Below are 18,317 nucleotides of genomic sequence, written 5' to 3' on the forward strand. Positions count from 1 at the left end.
AAGTTCCTGACTTCTGGGTTTAACCTGGTTCAGCTCTGACCATCACAGCCATCTGGGAAGTGAACCAGTAGATACCAGATCTCTCTGTGTCTCTTCCTCAATCTCTTTTTTTTCACAAGGTAGACATGCACTGTGTGGGGTCAGAGACTTCTTGTAAAGCTAAGTGGGGCAGAGGAGCTGTAACCAAAGTGGCACAGGGGCCGTTCACATGGTTGTTTCTAACATGTTCGGCCCGGAGGATGCAACTGCTACGAGCCTCTTCAAAATAATAGTCCTTGTGTCTCATGGCCTCAGCAAGAAACAAATGATAAAGGCACTGTATCTTTTAAGAAAAATCCCCTTTTGTAGTACTTCCTTAAAAGGAGCTACTTAATGCAACTCTGCCAGTGTCTTAAGGATCCTGATGCTAAAGAAACATCTTGGTACAGGATTGAAGTCTGTTCCTGGTAAGTGTTCAGCTCACACTGTTCAGAAAACTTCACACTAGCTGTTTGCTGGCTCTCTTTTGACCTAGTCAATATTTCACATTGTCTACCTCTTGGGTGGCCAGAAATGTTGACCCATCGAAATGATCGATAACTTTCTCAAACTTTCTTTTTTTCTTCTCTTCGGGCTTCCTGCCTTGACTGTGTAGTCTCATCAAGTATGTTTGTGCAGGTTCATTCTAAGTATTAACTGCAAGATAATCTGTGATTCAGCAGTGAGGAGTTCAGGGAAATAGATAGTCATTGGCATGATTTTTTTTTTAATTGTACTACTGTAATATTCATTAGAGGCCAATCCAAACACACACAATCCAAAGATCACAAAATTTTGTGATTTTTTTTCTCATGGTTTTTCTCTTTTTTTTTGTATCATTTCACAAAACCAAATGGAACTTTAATGGTTGACATGCTAGATTGAGATAGTACAGATTTGTTTCCTTTTTATCATTTATGTGTGTTGTGTTCTGTATAGTTAAATAGTGTTTCATGTGAATCTGAATCTGTGTGTTTATTGTTTACCTAAAATGGAATCTAGGTCCTAAAGGAGCTAAGGAATTTGATCATGAAAATTGTAGATCAGAGTTCTTACTCTAGAGTTCCTAGGAAGTCTATGGGTTAAATGAAGCTTATAAACTATTTTATTTGTAAGTCAAATCCATTTCTCACAGGAAGAAAGCAGAAATTGTGCCAGATTCACAGAAGGGAAAATGTTGTAATTAAAAAAATTTTTTTCTGCTTCACAATTTTTAAAGATGTAAATACTTTTTTAAAAAAGGAATTTTGAAACACATAAATATTCACCTGAGTTTATTTCTCTATTTTCTTATCAGTCCAGATGTTTAGGCAATTAAATCCACATAGCTTTTCTTTTTAAGCATCTTCAATGTTTTGTAATGATAGAAGACTAAACATCTCTCAGAAATTTTGAGGAAAGAAAATTTTATGCTTTTCAGAAAACTTAAGTGATGATCTTTTTTTAACTTAAAGAATTTCTAAAAGTATTTTTTAGAAGAGTCTTAAATTCATAAGAAAATTAGATTAATTTTGTTTTTCTCAAAATTAATTTTTTTCCAGGATTGTCAATTCATTAATGAAGCATGGTAAGTTAATATTCTAAAAACCTTTATTCATCTTAAATATGAAAGTATTTGGGTCAAACAACAAAATAATTAAATTGTTTGCAAAGACATTCAATTTTAGAGACATGAAATCTATAACATTTCATTGTATAATTTTCAAAAAAAGATTTATTTCTTTGAAAGTCGGTGTTAGGGAGGGAGAGACAGAGATCTTGCATACTGCAATGGGCCAGGCCGGAACCAGGAGCCAGGAGCTCCGTTCGGGTGTCTCTTGTGGGTGGCACGAGTCCTAGCACTTGGGACATCTCCTGATTTTTCTAGGCCATTATTTGGGAGTTGGATTGTAAGTGGAGCAACCATGCCACCCCAGTGTTGTAGGCTGCAGCATTACTTGCTATGCCATAAGGCTGAACCTGAGTATTTAATTGAATTTTTTAAAAGATTTCTTTTATTTTTATTGCAAAGTCATATATACAGAGAGGAGGAGAGAGATCTTCCATTTGCTGCTTCACTCCCCAAGAGGCCACAATGGACAGAGCTGAGCCAATCTGAAGCCAGGAGCCTCTTCCAGGTCTCCCATGTGGGACCCTCTTCCAGGGTCCCAAGGATTTGGGCCGTCCTCTCCCAGGTCACAAGCAGGGAGCTGGATGGGAAGCAGGGCTGCCGGGATTAGAACCGGCGCTCATATGGAGTCCCGGCGGTTCAAGGGTACTGTTCTGGTCCCTGTTTTATTTGATTTTATCTACTACTGTTAAAAGACTTATTTATTTTACTTAAGTCAGAGCTACAGAGAGGGAGAGACAGAGATTTTCCATCCACTGGATCACTCTCCAAATGGCCTAATGTCTGAAGCTGGGCTGATCCAAAGCCAGGAGCCCGGAGCTTCCGAATGCAGGGATCCAAACACTTGAGCCATCTTCCACTACTTTCCAAGGTACATTATGAGGGAGACAGATTAGAAGTGGAGTAGTCAGGACTAGAACCAGCGAGCATATGGGATGCCAGCACTGTAGATCACAGCTTGGCTCACTATGCTACAGTGTGGCCATGATGCTGGGTCTGTTCCTTTAAAGATACTAGCGACTTTGGGCCCGGCGCGTGGCGCAGTGGCGCAGTGGCGCAGTGGCGCAGTGGCACAGTGGTTAAGGTCCTCGCCTTGTACGCCCGGGGGCCCATATGGGCGCCGGTTCTATCCCAGCAGCCCCACTTCCCTTCCAGCTCCCTGCCTGTGGCCCGGGAAAGCAGTCGAGGACAGCCCAAAGCTTTGGGACCCTGCACCCGCGTGGGAGACCCAGAAGAGGCTCCTGGCTTCGGATTGGCATAGCATCGACCATTGCGCTCACTTGGGGAGTGAATCATTGGACAGAAGATCTTCCTCTCTGTCTCTCCTTCTCTCCTCTCTGTATATCTGCCTTTCCAATAAAAAAATAATAAAATAAATCTTTATAAAAAAAAAGATACTAGCGACTTTAGAAAGTTTATGGAAAGTGTCTTCAAAGGATAAATGGGGCCCAGAGTGGTGACGTAGTAGAATAGTTCTCCTACTGTGGCACTGTCTTCTCATATAGACACCAATTCCAGTCTCAGCTGCTCAGCCTGTGATTCAGTTCCCTGCTAATGGCCTGGGAAAGCATCAGAAAATGGTCCAAGGTCTAGGGCCCCTGCACTCATGACGGAGATTCGGAAGAAGCTCCTGGCTCCTAGCTTCAGATCAGCTTAGTTAGCTCTGGCCATTGCAGCCAAGATGGAAGGCCTCTCTCCCTCTCTCTCTCTGCCTCCCTCTCTGTAACTCTTTCAAGTAAAATAAATAACTCCTTTTAAAAAAAAGATAAATATAAGCACTTCTCTCATGAGGTTGTTCACATTCATGTGTTGAGTGTGTGCTATTTTTTTTTAAGATTGATTTTTATTGGAAAGGCAGATTTCCAGAGAGAAGGAGAAACAGACAGAAAGGTCCTCCATCCACTGGTTCACTCCTTAAATGGCTGTGACAGCTGAAGCTGAGCCGATCTGAAGCCAGGAGCCAAGAGCTGCTTCAGGGTCTCCCACGTGAGTGCAGGAGCCCAAGGACTTAGAGCCATCCCTCACTGCTTTTCCAGGTCATACATGGGATGGGAAGTGGAACAGCCAGGATACAAACCAGTGCCCGCATGGGATGTCAGACAATTACCCTTTTGAGCCGCCACACCAGTCCTGATCACATCAGGGATTTTTAAAAACTTTTTATTGATTGTAATCTACAATCAGTAAAGGCAGAGTGACCAGGAGACAGAGATGAGTCTCCTTCTGCTTCGTTTTTGAGATGCCCCCAGGGGCGTGGCCCAGGCAAAACCAAGAACAGAGCTGAAGCCAGGTCTCCCCCCGGGGGCCAGGGACCCAGGCACTTGAATCCTTGCCTGCTTCCTCCAAGAAGTTCATGGGCAGGAAGGTCGAACTCGGGAAAGTTGTGGGGGAGGCATCCTTGGGGCATCATTTTTTGTTTTCCTTTATTTATCTTCATTTGGCCTGTCTTTAAAAATTTATTTGAAAATCAAGAGTTACAGGTGAAAGTGGGAGAGGCAGAGAGAAGTCTTCCGTCTGCTGGTTCACTTTTTGGCCACAGAGGAGCGGAGGCAATCTGAAGCGTCAGGGGCCAGGAACTTCTGGGTCTCCCACCTGGGTTGCATGATCCCAAGTGCCTGAGCCAGCCTCCACGGCTCTCCCAGACCATCAGCAGGAACGATAATGGAGCAGTCAGGACTCAAGCCAATGTTGGCCCCACCCCATATGTTTTTTTTTAAACATTTACTTATTTGGAAAGCAGAGCAGGAGCCAGAGTATAGTGCGGAGAGCTAAGTCACCAATTGCAACGAAAAATGTCAGTATCCCAAGGCTGAGGGACCTTCTTGACGAAATGCCATTTGGGATGAGGAAGGTACGTTTCGCCGAGTCTTCCTTAACTCCGGAGTTCTGCTGTTATTTCAACAGACTTGCACTGAACAAGACAAGCTGGGTCAAGCGTTTGAAGATGCTTTTGAGGTACTCAGGCAACATTCCCCTGGACATTTCCAGTTCTCCCCAGGTAACGCTGAGCCATTAGTTAGCCCTCTTCTGCTAGCTGGCTTTGCGCGTGGCAGACACCAGACAGTGTGACCAGAATCGTGAAGATCAGTGTCCCTAAGGCGTTCAGGGTCAATGCTGACAAAGGTGACACGCATGTGGAATGCTTGAGCCTGTAAAAATGTTAAAAATCCCACATATAAAATTGCAGGCAATCTAGAGACTGACGTTTCATATGTAATCATAAAGATGTAATTATCTGCTATTTAGAATATCATTTGGCATTTATTGATTTTATGGAGATAACATTTTAATTATTTACAAAGCACTTTTCAATGTTCCTGATTGATCTAACAAATATCCCATCCACAACTATGCTACTTGGCAGAATAAGTCCTTTTTTTTTTTTCTTTTTAGAAAAGATTTAATTATGTTTATTGGAAAGCCAGATATGCAGAGAGGAGGAGAGACAGAGAAGATTTTCCATCCGATGATTCACTCCCCAAGCGGCCGCAACGGCTGGAGCTGAGCCAATCTGAAGCCAGGAGCCAGGAACTTCTCGAGGTCTCCCGCATGGGTACAGGGTCCCAAGGTTTTGGGCCATCCTTGACTGCTTTCCCAGGCCACAGGCAGGGAGCTGGATGGGAAGTGGGGCCACCGGGATTAGAACCGGCACCCATATGGGATCCCTGTGTGTTCAAGGCCACCACGCTATTGTGTTGGGCCCAATATGCACTTTTTCCCATTTTTTTAAATTATATTTTTTAGGGTAAAAAGGTTCAAGGGCTACATGAAAGTAGATAAGACTATTATTTCCATATTGTTTCCTTCATGTGTCTGAGGTAAAGGAGGATATTAAGGGAGAAGCCCCACCCAGTCTCCCACCCCAGGTCTCAGACGTGGGGCATGCTCTGTGATTCTTGCTCAAGTGGTTTGTTAGTTCACCAGTAATGAGTTGTTGCCATTCTCACCACTCCAAGCACAATAAGGTCTTTGAAGAATACACCGATTGACATAGTCCATCTTAGAGTCTCCATTTGCCCAGTATTTCACTGCCAGCATATAGCTGAGGTGGTTGATTGACCTGTTCTGTCTTCTGTATTTTCATGGTCAGGGTTCTAAGTCCAGTATTTCTATTGGGGAGATCTCCAAAGAAACTGTCTGAGGTGTTCTCAGACCAGATTCTTCTTTGTACTAGCAGGTACAGGGCTCGGCACAGTCCATCACCCCGGTCAGCTGGTGGTTGCAATTGCTAGGTTGGTTCTGTTTTCATCCCAGACTTCCACTGGAACCAATGGGTGTTGCAGTCCAGCCTGGTTCTGCCCAGCACATACTCGGCCCTTGCATAAACCAGTGGGAGCTGCAGCCTAGTTGGAGCGACCCACAATAACTCCACGAGGCCCGCCCCCCTACCTTGGTTTGCCAGTATGTGTAGCAGACTAGTCCAGTCTGTCCCACATCCGATTCGGCTCTCATACATGTCAATGGGTATTGAAGCTTAGTTCTATCTAACCAGCTCAACTATGCAGCCCTCACGGTTGTAGTTGGGTGCCTCTCTGTCTAGCCACCCCAGTCCCCGTCCTAGTTTTCGTGCCCTCGCATGAGAGTGGTAACCCAAGAGGGAGGAGACCACTATTTCCCTCCCAGGTCTCTCTCACTCCTGGAATGCACTCTCCAGGTGGTTCTGAGGTTTGACTTGACAGAAATAGCCCCCAGTACCAGCTTCTGCCAGCTGATGCTGTGGCTAAGCCCAAACAACCCTCACCCACTCTAATTTTGTTTGCACCAGTAGGAATAATCAGCCCAGCCTGGCTTTTCTCTGATCTAGTCCACATGAGGCCCATAGGTGTTGTATCCCTGCTTAGTCTGGTCTGCCCCCATCCCAGCTCATGCTTTCCAGTGGGAGTAGCTGTCCAGCAAGGGAGCCCCAGCCCCCATATTCCCCCTGCCGGCTCTGCCCCCTCCCTTCCTGGTTCTCATGTGTGCTGTTGGGCGCTGTGGTCACTTCCGGTACAGGTAACCTCACCTTGACATTCTGTATTGTGCACTGGTTTTTATTGTGACCGAACCTGACTCGACCTACACTCTCTTCTGGTGCTTGGATTTGCCAGTGGGTGATTTGAACCGATTCAGCCTGGTCTGCCCCCGACCCATGCCAAATGTATGCCAGTGGGAAACTTTCCATGGCCTGTTCTGGGCTGTTTCCTGTTATGCTTCTTGCATTTACCTGTTAGGTCTGTGTCCTGCCAGAGGAGTTGCCCAGGCTCCTTTATTAGAACCTCTCCCAATGCTAGATTTTGCATACCAGGGGGTCCATGAGCCAACCCTACTCAGTTCACCTCCTGTCCTAGCAGGAACAGTGGTTTTTCCGACTGGCCTTCCACCCAAACTGGTTCTTGCTGTTGGAAGTTTCAGCCCAGCCATGGCTCGTCCATACCCGCATAAGGCTCACACATGACTCAGTAGGGGTTGAGACCTTTCCTAGTCCGTCCCGCATCTACCCTGGTCCTCCAGGACACCAGAGGGTGTTGGAGTCTGGTCCGGCTCGGTACGTCCAGTCCCAGTCCACAGTTGTACCAAGGGAGGCAACAAGTGTATCCTGATCAGAATGCAGCCCCCATTCCAGGTCACACGCCCCTTGGTGTGGGAACCTCAACTCAGCCAGGGTGTCCCCTTAGCTCCCTAACCGGGCCTGTTCCCAGCCATAGATCAAGCTGTGACTCAGCTTGGCTCAGCCTCTCACCTGTCCTGACCCCTGCCTTAGACACTGTGGTTTAGCATCCCTGGCTCACGCAGACCCGTAGGTGCAAGAGCCTAGCTCGGCACGACCTGTGCTCCATCCTGGTTTCTAGTTTTGCTTGTGGGCTAAGGTTTATTCATTTATTTTTTTAATAAGCTTTTTGGAAAAATCCTTGTGTGTGTGTGTGTACGAACTGATGTTTCTGTTTTCAATTAGATTACAAAAATTACCTGACTTTCGTCAACCACTGTCCTTACGTCAGAGGAACTGCCAGCTGCTATGATGTGGTGCCTGCAGAGGAGCCTCTTCATGGTTGGAGGACCATCATGGTGAATGCCTCACCTGGGGACATTGTGCGGTGGGGGGTGGATGTCCTCTTCACACCAGCTTGCCTTTTGGCCTGTGCTGGCTTAAATCCGACGGCTGCCTGTAACAGTGCTGACAGCCCCGGGCTTGCAGTGACAGTCAGCAAAGGCTGGTGATGGTGGCACAGCAGGCTACTGGCCTACCTGTGGCCACTGGCAGCTCCATCAGGTGTTAGTTCATGTCCTGACTGCTGCCGTTCTGATACAGCTTATGGCCTGGGAAAACAGCACACACACAATGGTACAAATCCCTGGGACTCTGCACCTGTCTTGAAGACCCGGAAGAGGCTCTAGGCTGCCAGCTTCGGATTGGCTCAGTTCTGGCCATTGCAGCCATTTGGGGAGTGAACCAGCAGATGGAAGATCTTTCTGTCTCTCCTTCTCTCTCCTTCTCTCTCCAATATATATATTTTTTAAGATTTACTTACTTTTATTGGAAAGTCAGATTTACAGAGTGAATCTGAGCTGATTCGAAGCCAGGTGTCAGGAGCTTCTTCCGGTCTCCCACACGGGTACAAGGTTGCAAGGCTTTGAGCTGTCCTCGACTGCTTTCCCAGGCCACGAGCAGGGAGCTGGATGGGAAGTGGAGCAGTCAGCATATGAACCAGTGCCCGTATGGGACCCTTGGCTATACTGACTTTAGCTACTAGGCTACTGTGCTAGGCCCAAAAATATTTTTTTTAGAGTATGAAATCCCTACTTCCACTTCAACTCTGACCCTCTAGTATAGCCCACACATCTTGTGGTTGGGAACCTCCTGCCCTGTTGGACAGCCTTTTGGCATGGGTACAGGCTTAGTGATTTTTAGCAAAAAGAGGAATATTTGTATTCCTGGTTCTGGAAGTACATGGTGGTGAGTCAGCATCCGATAAGGATCTTGCTGACCCTAGCCAGAGCCAATGAGCCTGGGTGTACATCTCCGCACCTCGTGGCCTCTCTTCCTGTCCCTCTAAAGCCACCAGGACACAGCTGTGGGGACTCCAGTCCAGTCACCTCCCGAAGACCCCATCTCTGACCCCCTTACTGCTTTATCATGGGGACGAAGTTGCAACACGGGAAGCCTAGAGGACATTGAAACCATAGCACGACCCCATTTGCTTTCCCACGGGGTGAGGAGGACATGGAACTTCCTACACAGCTGAGGAGGAGTGCGCTTGCCTCCAGGAGCTAGTGGTTCCATCCCGGGAGCGTCTTGCTGTGGCTGGCCTGAGTAACTTCAGAACTTGGGAGATGCTTAGTCTTCCCTTTGCTTTGGCATTTCATTATAGTTGTCAGTTGGAAAAAAATCCCACTTAACAGCCTGCTGCGTCCTTTCTGTAGAACAATGCTGCGGACTTGTACCTGGAAGGGAATCTTCACCACGCTCAGCAGCACATGACAGAAAACCAGCCAGGACAACCTGCTCTCCTCCCACAGAAAGGAGCGAAAGGTCAGTGATCACTCCTAGCTGCAAGATTGTCCGCAAAGCGGCGATTAGGGGATTTGATATCTGAGTTTGGAACTTGCAAAACACGTTATCGACATTGCGAATACTTTGACTAAGGCTGGTTGAGCCACTCTAAGCCATTTGTCATGGGTAGGACTTTTTAAAAAATATATATATGCATTATATACTAATACATTTATTCCTGTCAATATTTGACTTCTTTTAAGATTTATTTATTTTTTTATTGGAAAGTCAGATATACAGAGAAGAGGAGAGACAGGAAGATCTTCCGACCGATGATTTACTCCCTAAACGGCAGCAACAGCTGGAATTGAGCCAATCTGAAGCTAGGAGCGCTTCCAGGTCTCCCACGCGGCTGCAGAGTTCCAAGGCTTTGGGCTTTCCCAGGCCACAAGCAGGGAGCTGGATGGGAAGTAGAGCTGCCGGGATTAGAACCGGCGCCCATATGGGATCCTGAGCATGCAAGGCGAGGACTTTAGCCACTAAACTATCGTGCCAAGCCCACAGTTAAGACTTTTTATTGCTTCAGAGAAGTTGTGAAGCCACAAAGTATGACCTAGCTAAGAAAAAAATCTTACACTCTTTTTTTTTTTTTTAAATAATAGAAATGGGAACTTTTTCAGGTTATTTTAGCAATCATTTTTCTTTTTTTTTAAATTTTTTTATTATATTGCATCATGTGACACCGCTTTACAGGCACTGGTTTTGGGGAGGGGAGGAGGGAATCCCAGAGCAATCATTTTTCAATGGTAAAGTCTTTGGAATAACAACCCATCTTTTATTGGTGGTTTTTTTGGGGGGGTTTTGTTTTGTTTTGTTTTTTGTTTTTGCAAGAGGTCATATAAAACTTGGGCATTTCTTAAGTTGAAAATTGTGATTTCACAAGTGTAAGATAGATAGTGGCCTTGCTGACTGGTAAAAATGTTGAAGTAGAAGGGTAACCTCCATGGCAAACACGCAAGCCACTCTGGTGCACTGCTGTGGCAAGGCTAAGTGGATACAAAGATTTGTAAAGCAATTTGCTATTTCCTAGATAAACCCACACATTCAAGCCCGTTGACAACTCATGGTTGAGTGAGGTGTGGATTCATTGTGCAAGCTTGTACTGAACTTAACCCTCCTGTGTCACCATTTCCTTATGAAAAAATAGTAATCAGATCAACATTATAAGATTGCTTCAAAAATTAAAAAAGAAACTTTGTACAGTGTTATGTTCATTGCCTAGCACTGTGGATAACTTCTGAAAATACCATAGAATGTGGGTGTGTGTGTTTAGGCGTATTTTAGACTGTTCATTGCAATGTTGTGTGTGATAGTAAAGAACCTGAAATTTACTATTCTGGATGTATCAGGGGCTAAGCAGTATAAGATGTATACTATTTCTTTTTTAAGATTTATTATTTATTTGTTTGAAAAGCAGAATTAGAGAGAGAGAGAGAAAGTAAGTAAGTCTCCCGTCTACTGGTTTACTTCCCAAGTGGCTATCATGGCCAGCGCTGTGCCAGGCTGGAACAGGAGGCTGAAACTCCATCCAGATCTCCCAGGTGGGCACAGGGGCCCAAAAACTTGAGCCACCTTCTGCAGCATTCCCAGGTGCATTAGCCAGGAGCCAGACTGGAAGTGAAGCAGCCATGTAGGACACTGGCAACAGAGGCGGAAGCCCTACCTGCTGCAGCAGATTCCCAGCCCTGATGCATCCCAATTTAACAATGCAATTTTAAAAACCATAATCATCATTAAAAATTATTTTCAATGAGTATGCTTTACAATCTAATATTTTAATGCATCTTAGATACATAAAAAAATCTTTACGACAATGGTGTGAAGAAAGCTGAGCCATTCACTTTTTTTTAAAGATTTATTTACTTCTATTGGAAAGGCAGACTGGATTTATGGAGAGGAGAGACAGAGGGAAGACCTTCCATCTGCTGGTTCACTCCCCAAGTGGCTGCAATGGCTGGAGCTGAACTGGTCAGATGCTGGGAGCCAGGAGCCTCTTCCGGGTCTGCCATGCAGGTGCAGGGTCCCAAAGTTTTGGGCCGTACTCAGCTGTTTTCCCAGGCCACGAGCAGGGAGCTGCATGGGAAGTGGAGCAGTCGGGACATAAACTGGCACCGATATGGGATCCAGGCACTTGCAAGGTGAGGATTTAGTCATTGAGTTATCGTGCCTGGCCCAGATTCATAACATTTTAAATATAACTTCTAAGCAAGGAATGTGTGCGATTAAACAGTGACTCAACTCCAGGTTATCGTGCCAGCATCTTTCCATGTGGTAAATGTTGCCTCTGGGGGACCTCATCCACCATCTTTCGTTTTGAGATGTCTTTGTTCTAGAAGAGGGATACATCTGAAAGAAAGCAATGTGACAAAAAAACATTTTTGGCATCTCATTTTGGGATTCAAGAATACTTCCGAAACTTTTTGGAGTTTATTTTGTGTAAAATTCTTTGAGACCCCTGCATAGTTTTTTTTCATAGTATACATTTTCCATGTTTTTTTTTTTGTCATGTCCTTGTAGAAAAGCCACAATAAATATAACATATATAGTGATTGAAAAGGTGTGAAAGCATTTCTCATGTATTCATTCAAAAAGAATTCTGAAAAATGCCTTAAAAAAAAGGATTTACTTATTTAACAGGATGATAGGGAGGAAACGACGAGCAGTAATCTGTCTGTTGATTCACTCTCCAACAAATGCCTGCAGCAGCCAGGGCTAGCATGGCTTGAGGCTGGGAGTCAGGGTCTCACAGGAGTGGGTAGAGCCAGATGCTTGGCCCATTACCTCTTGCCTCCTCCCAAGTTCATTAGCAAGAAGCTGGATTGGAAGTGGAATCAACCTGGCACCCCAGTACGGGAAACAGGTCAATTCCGATCCTTGAAGTTCCAAAATTGGAAAATAACATGCTCACTGAAGTTTTAACTTCAAGCAGTTCAGAAGTATATCTGTGATCAGTAAATGTGCACTTAATTTCTTGCCATGTTATACCCTAGAAGTCATCATTGTCACCAGTTTGGTATTTAATCTGCCTGTTGCTAATTTCTGTATTGGTCAACAATTTAAGATGTATTGAAGCTGTCGTGTAGTTGCTAAAGCTGTGGTCCAGGCATCCCATATGGGAACTGGTTTGAGAGCCAGCTACTCTGTTTCTGAGCCAGCTCCCTGCTAACGCACCTGAGAATGAGTGGAAGATCCCCCGAGTGCTCAGGCTCCTGCTCCCAAGGGAGGAAACTTGAAGACGCTCCAGAATCTTGTGTTTGGTCTGGCCCAGCCCCCAGCCATTGTGGCCATTTGGAGAGTGAACCAAATGGTGAAAACTCTTTCTCTCTTACTCTCTCTCTGTAATTCTGACTTTCAAATAAATAAAAATTTTTAAAAAATCAACAAAATACAAAACCACAAATAAAAAACATTAGCATAGAAAGAATGATTTTAAAAAATTATTATTTATTTTAAAAAGTGCTCAATAATATGATCTCTTCTGCAATTTAAAAAAATGTGTGTTAGATATGTAGAAAATAAGCAAGGTGCCTCGTTTTGAATCTTTCACCATGAGCATATTTTATTTCTAATTCTAAAAAGTAAAAATTCAAACACTTGAAATTGAAAACGTATTTTCAGAGGCGAGCCATCAAGCTTTACTGGACTGCTGAAGGGCTTTGTTCAATGTTGTGATTTAATTAATTCATGATGTGTTTTTTTTTTTATTATTTGGTAAGTCCCTTTCATTTCTTGATTCATAAACTCAAGATAATACAATACAAGAAATCGACTTTGTACAGAATGTTTTCGGTTTCTGCATGAGTGATGAGTAAGGATGATCACCCCCAGAGGCTGTCCGAAGCAGCTTGGGTCCCAGGGGTCTGCTTTCCCAAAGGGGGGTGGAATTTGCCAGTGGATTTCTCGGCTACTGACTAGAGCTGATGGGTACAGCGTCACAGGCGAAGGCAGAAGCCACGCTATGGGCTGCGACCTTCCTTCTCACAAGTAACTCTGGGCCAAAGGAATCCTATCAACGGAACAAAAAAAAAAATACAAGTTTCCTGTCTGGCTATTTTGAAATTCAAATGGCTCCATTCCTAAAAAGATCAGCAACTCCATTACTACCATTTTATTTCACAGAGAAAAAAAAAAAAAACAAAACAAAATTACCATGCCCTTTCTTCTTGCTCAGAAATAACAACACAAAGACATTTTGTAATTTCTACTCCAGTTCTTTTTTACCTTTTATTTTCAAGTATGAGCCAGTATTAGTATTTTTGCCCAAGTCGTTGTTGTGAGTTCCCAGGATAGTATATTCTGTTTGTGTACCGTTTAGCATTTTGCAAATGCTAAAAAAGTAGCTAAATGCTAAACAAGCAAAGTTAATGGCTCATCTCTGAAAATACCTTCGCAATTTCAAAATCTCCTTCCTCATGTATTTCCACTTATTTGAATAAAGCTTCCACAATGGCCTGCTTTCTGGAAATTATTTTTGACGTTTCTCATTAAAGCCACTTTGCGGTCCGTTGATTGTCCTGTACAGAGCTTAAGGTACCTGATGTAAAATTAGGGGTCAAGATTTATCCATGCAAAGAGTTCATAACAATGAGAACCCCAAGTGCCATGGCTCCAGGCCCCACCCCCACATGCCGGGAAAGACTGGGCAGAAATTTTGACAACTTCCATGAACAAAGAAAGGCTTCGTGAAACTAAGCCAAATAGATCCTTGACCTTCATATCCCATGAACGCATGCCATAAATGCATTCCTAAGGGGCTGCGTAGGAGGAAAACCAGTCCCAGGGAAGCTTTTAATTGTGTGATTACACCATGGCCCTTCCTGAGCAGATTTCTCTGTGTTCAACCGTGGTGGATTTCAGGGTGTTTCCCTCTTTGCTCCTTGCAGGCAGGAAGAAGCTCCGACTGTTTGAATACCTGCACGAGTCCCTGTGTAATCCTGAGATGGCATCCTGCATCCAGTGGGTGGATAAAAACAATGGCATCTTCCAATTCGTATCAAAAAACAAAGAGAAACTTGCAGAACTCTGGGGACAAAGAAAAGGTAACCGGAAGACCATGACTTACCAAAAAATGGCCAGGGCACTGAGGAATTATGGAAGAACTGGGGAAATTGTCAAAGTCCGGAGGAAGCTAACTTACCAATTCAGCGAAGCCGTTCTCCAAAGACTCTACTCACAGTACCACCAACCTGATCAAGAATGTCTCAGTCTAAATGCTTGGAATGCGAATCACAACTATACATATGTCAATTATCATGAATTAAGTCACCCAGATTGCTAAATGATCTTCTCTCATTTCATGGCATCTTGGTTGGGAAACTTCTACATGCTTCAAGATTTCTCTTGTACGACAGCTGCAGTAGCCACAGATTCAGCCAGTCGGGACTAACCAACCATCTGAAAACAACAACCACATCCAAAAAACTAGTATCATATTGTCAAGGTCTATTTAACCATTTGGAGTCCTTCTAGTGAGTAGCAGAGGCGTTTTCTGCCTTTGTCTATACCTGCAGTGCCCTTGATGCACTTTAATAGTAGGATGTTAATCTTGTGAATTACTTAACAACTATACTATTGTAAAATATCGGGGGATGGACCCAGTGTGGTAGTCTAGTGATCAAGGTCCTCTCCTTGCATGTACCTGAGATCCCATGTGGACACCAGTTCTAATCCCGGCAGCTCCACTTCCCATCCAGCTCCCTGCTTGTGGCCTGGGGAAGCAGTCGAGGACGGCCCAAAGCCTTGTGGGAACCTGCACACACACACACTGGAGACCAAGAAGAGGCTTTGAGCTCCTGGCTTCAGATCAGCTCAGCTCCGGCAATTGCAGCCACTTGGGGAGTGAATCTTTGGACGGAAGATCTTTTTTTCTGTTTCTCCTTTCTGTAAAATCTAACTTTCCAATAGAAATAAGTAATAAAATCTTTAAAAATCTACATGGTTGGGAAATGATGGGAGTGGAAAATGGGAGGGAGGAAAGGGGAGGGAGAGGGGAGAACCCATATACAAGATGTTATCATGGAAAATAATAAAAATGATTTTTAAATTACGTCTCTCCTGAACAACTTGTCATTATTCCCTAAGCAACACAAGTGTAATAGCTGTTTACATGGCATTTGCATTGTGCTTAGCACTCCACTACACTCCACTGTAGTAGTAATCTAGAGGTGGTTTAATGTGGACGGGAGGATCTGGTAAGATCCATGAGTCACTATGCCATTTTGTACCGGAGTCTTCAGCATCTATGGAGTTAGGTCTCCTACGAGGTTCTAGAACCAGTTCCTGGTGAGTACTGAGGAATGACTGTGCTAGGGAGACAGAGAAACCATTAATGTCACCGCCGCTATCTTTAACCGAATAGAATACATATACAATACACATGCCCAAGTATGGGACTAAGTATTCTCTATGCGACACTTACTTTCAGATGAACAGTGCTGACACTGAAGATTTGATTTGTAGGAAAAATCTTCAAAAATTTCTGAAGCTTGGCTTTCAATATTTTTTTTTTTACAATAAAGTTAGCGTATTACTTTTTAAATTTATTTATTTATTTATTGGAGAGACTGAAAAAGAGAATTCCCATTCATCTGCTGGTTTATTCCCCAGAAGCCTACAATGGCTGCAGCTGGAGCTAAACGAGGCCAGAGTGGGAGCTGAGAAGCGGCAGGACCCAACCACTGGCTCCGTCATCACCGCCTCCCGGGGTATACTTCAGCAGGAAGTTGGAGCTGCAGGCAGAGCCAGGATTTGAACTCATGCACTCTGATGTGGAATGTGCACATCTTAACTGCTAGGCTTGCCCCATAATTTTTTTTGAAAAAATAATACACTTATTTTGTTTTGTTTACACAGTTGAAAGGGATGTATGTCCACATGGACCACCAATTAAGGTGGGGAGGATGGAGGAATGGGAGAAAGTGGATTTCCTTTTTGCTTCCTCTGGGTAAAATGGAGAGAAGCAGAGAAGGCTACTCCCAGCAGGCCAACTACATCAGTACCCAGGAATGGGGGCAGGCCGCCTGATGTCCTGCCTGGGTCCCTGATGTGGAGCTTATTCCAAGCACACTGCTTAGTGGTCCTGCTAGTTCTGAGATGCTCCAAGGGTGAGGAAATCCTTCCAAGATCCACTGGCTGAGAGTCTCGATTCGCCCAGATACTTGCAGGGGGAGATGTCCAATCTTGTTCTGCCCCCCATGGCACTAGATGCCCTCTGCAAGCCTCAGTGAACAGGTTGTCAAATCTCTCACGAGCATCTGGGTATGCGGTCCACTGCATAGGGCTCAGCAAAACTGCAGATATCACGCACTAGATCTCAAAATATAATACAAAGATACAGTAATCAAAAGAGCACAGCAGGGCCTAGCCTAAGGGCTAAACTACTGTCTGCAGTGCTGTCATACTATCTGGGGACAGATTATGTCCCAGCTGGTCTCTTTCTTTTTCTTTCCCTTTCTTCCTTTCTTTCTTCCCATCTTTTTTTTTTTTTTTTTAAGATTTATTGGTTTTTATTGGAGCGTCAGATATACAGAAAGGAGGAGAGACAGAGAGAAAGATCTTTCATCCGTTGATTCACTCCTCAAGTGGCCGCAACAGTTGAAGCTAAGCTGATCTGAAGCCAGGAGCCAGGAGCCTCTGCCAGGTCTCCCACATGGGTGCAGGATCCCCAAGGCTTTTGGCAGTCCTTTACTGTCTTCCCAGGCCACAAGCAGGGAGCTAGACAGGAAGCGGGGCCTCCAGGATCAGAACTGGTGCCCATATGGGATCCTGACGTGTGCAAGGCGAGAAGTTTAGCCACTAGGCTATTGCACCAGGCCCCCAGCTGTTATGCTTCTAATCCATCTCCCTGCTAATGCTCCTGGGGGAAAAATTCCCTAATCCTTGGACCACTGGAACACTAAGATGAAGCTCCTGACCTTGGCCTAGCCATTGCGGCCATCTGGGGAGCAAACCAGCAGATGCAAGTTCTCTCTCCATCTCTCCTCTGTGTGTGTGTGTAACTCTGCTTTGGAAAGAAATAAAATAAATCTAAAAAGAGAGCACATGGTATATATTTACCAACTGAACAAGGCAGATGGCCCAGAAATTAGCTCATATATCTATGGCCAATTGATTACAATGGGGAAGGGACAATATGTTAACCAAAAATGTGTAGGAAAAACTGAATATTCGTATAGAAAAATGCAACTGGACAGTGTCCCATTTTTTTTTAAATATAAGAGTCACCTGTGGCTGGACATTGGAACCTGCAGAGGACACCTGGTACCGTAACAGAGGATGGAAGGCAGAACAAACTGATCAACTGCCCTAACCAAGTGTTGGCAGTGAGTGGGCAAACGGAGACTAAGGTGGAATACATCAACCAGTGGATTCTGGAGAGATTTCATCGTGCTTGGAGCGCCGAGATTGGGAGCAATTCAGACCTGTTGAATTATCAAAGCATCTTGAGCAGGACCCTCGGAGAGTCCCCCACAGCGGGGACCCTGGGGCGGTGTCGGGTGGCTGTCCTCCATCCCTGGGTGCAGAGGCGTTGGGGAGGCTGGGTGCGGCTTCTCCCTTTACCTCCCTCCTTCCCCCAGATTCCGGAAGGGAAAAAAAGAGAATGTGGAAATGGTGACCTCACCCACCTTCCTTGACCCTAATCAAGTATGTAAAAATCATCAAAAATAAAAATACTTGCCGAAAAAAAAAGAAGAATCACCTATAAGATTCTGAAACAACTTTAAGTGTCCTTTGAAAAATGGATTTCTTCAATGTTTTGAGTGATGCACATAGCCGCATTTCACTAAGAAGTAGACAGGCATTTAGATGGGTGACGGTGGATAAAGGCAGATAGACGTTGGAGTCTCTTCAACCTTAATGGAAGAAAATAACAAGAAATTCTGTCTTTTACAGCAAAATGGACGGATGAAGCCGCAAGACGTTTCTGTTAAGTGGAGTGAGTCGGACCCAGAGAAGTGAGTACCAGCTGGTGTCACGTGTGTGGCGTTTAAATGTTGAATTCACGGGAGAGGAGGGCACGGTGCTGATTCTCGGGCGCGGGAAGGCGCCCTGTGAGGGGGACGGTGATCCGTAAGCTGTAAAGTCACAGTTGCGTAGGAAGACTGGCTGCAGCTGTAACAGTGTATTGTGAAGATGACTAAGAGATTTTCAAATGTTCTC

General features: G+C 44.7%; 1 protein-coding gene across 1 annotated transcript; it reads left to right on the forward strand.

The window, feature by feature from the left end:
• Positions 1 to 392: 392 nt before the first annotated feature.
• On the forward strand, positions 393 to 14,792 carry SPIC (Spi-C transcription factor). The gene is made up of 6 exons (XM_040990925.1): positions 393 to 446; positions 1,560 to 1,585; positions 4,532 to 4,625; positions 7,560 to 7,672; positions 9,029 to 9,137; positions 14,042 to 14,792. Exons 2-6 carry the CDS (start codon positions 1,583 to 1,585, stop codon positions 14,434 to 14,436), a joined length of 714 nt encoding a protein of 237 aa, XP_040846859.1. The 5' UTR covers positions 393 to 446; positions 1,560 to 1,582; the 3' UTR covers positions 14,437 to 14,792.
• The last annotated feature ends 3,525 nt before the right edge of the window (positions 14,793 to 18,317 follow it).

Source organism: Ochotona curzoniae, unplaced genomic scaffold (genome assembly GCF_017591425.1).
Source record: "Ochotona curzoniae isolate NIBS_2020 unplaced genomic scaffold, NIBS_Ocur_1.0 contig_1014, whole genome shotgun sequence".
Lineage (NCBI taxonomy): Eukaryota > Metazoa > Chordata > Mammalia > Lagomorpha > Ochotonidae > Ochotona > Ochotona curzoniae.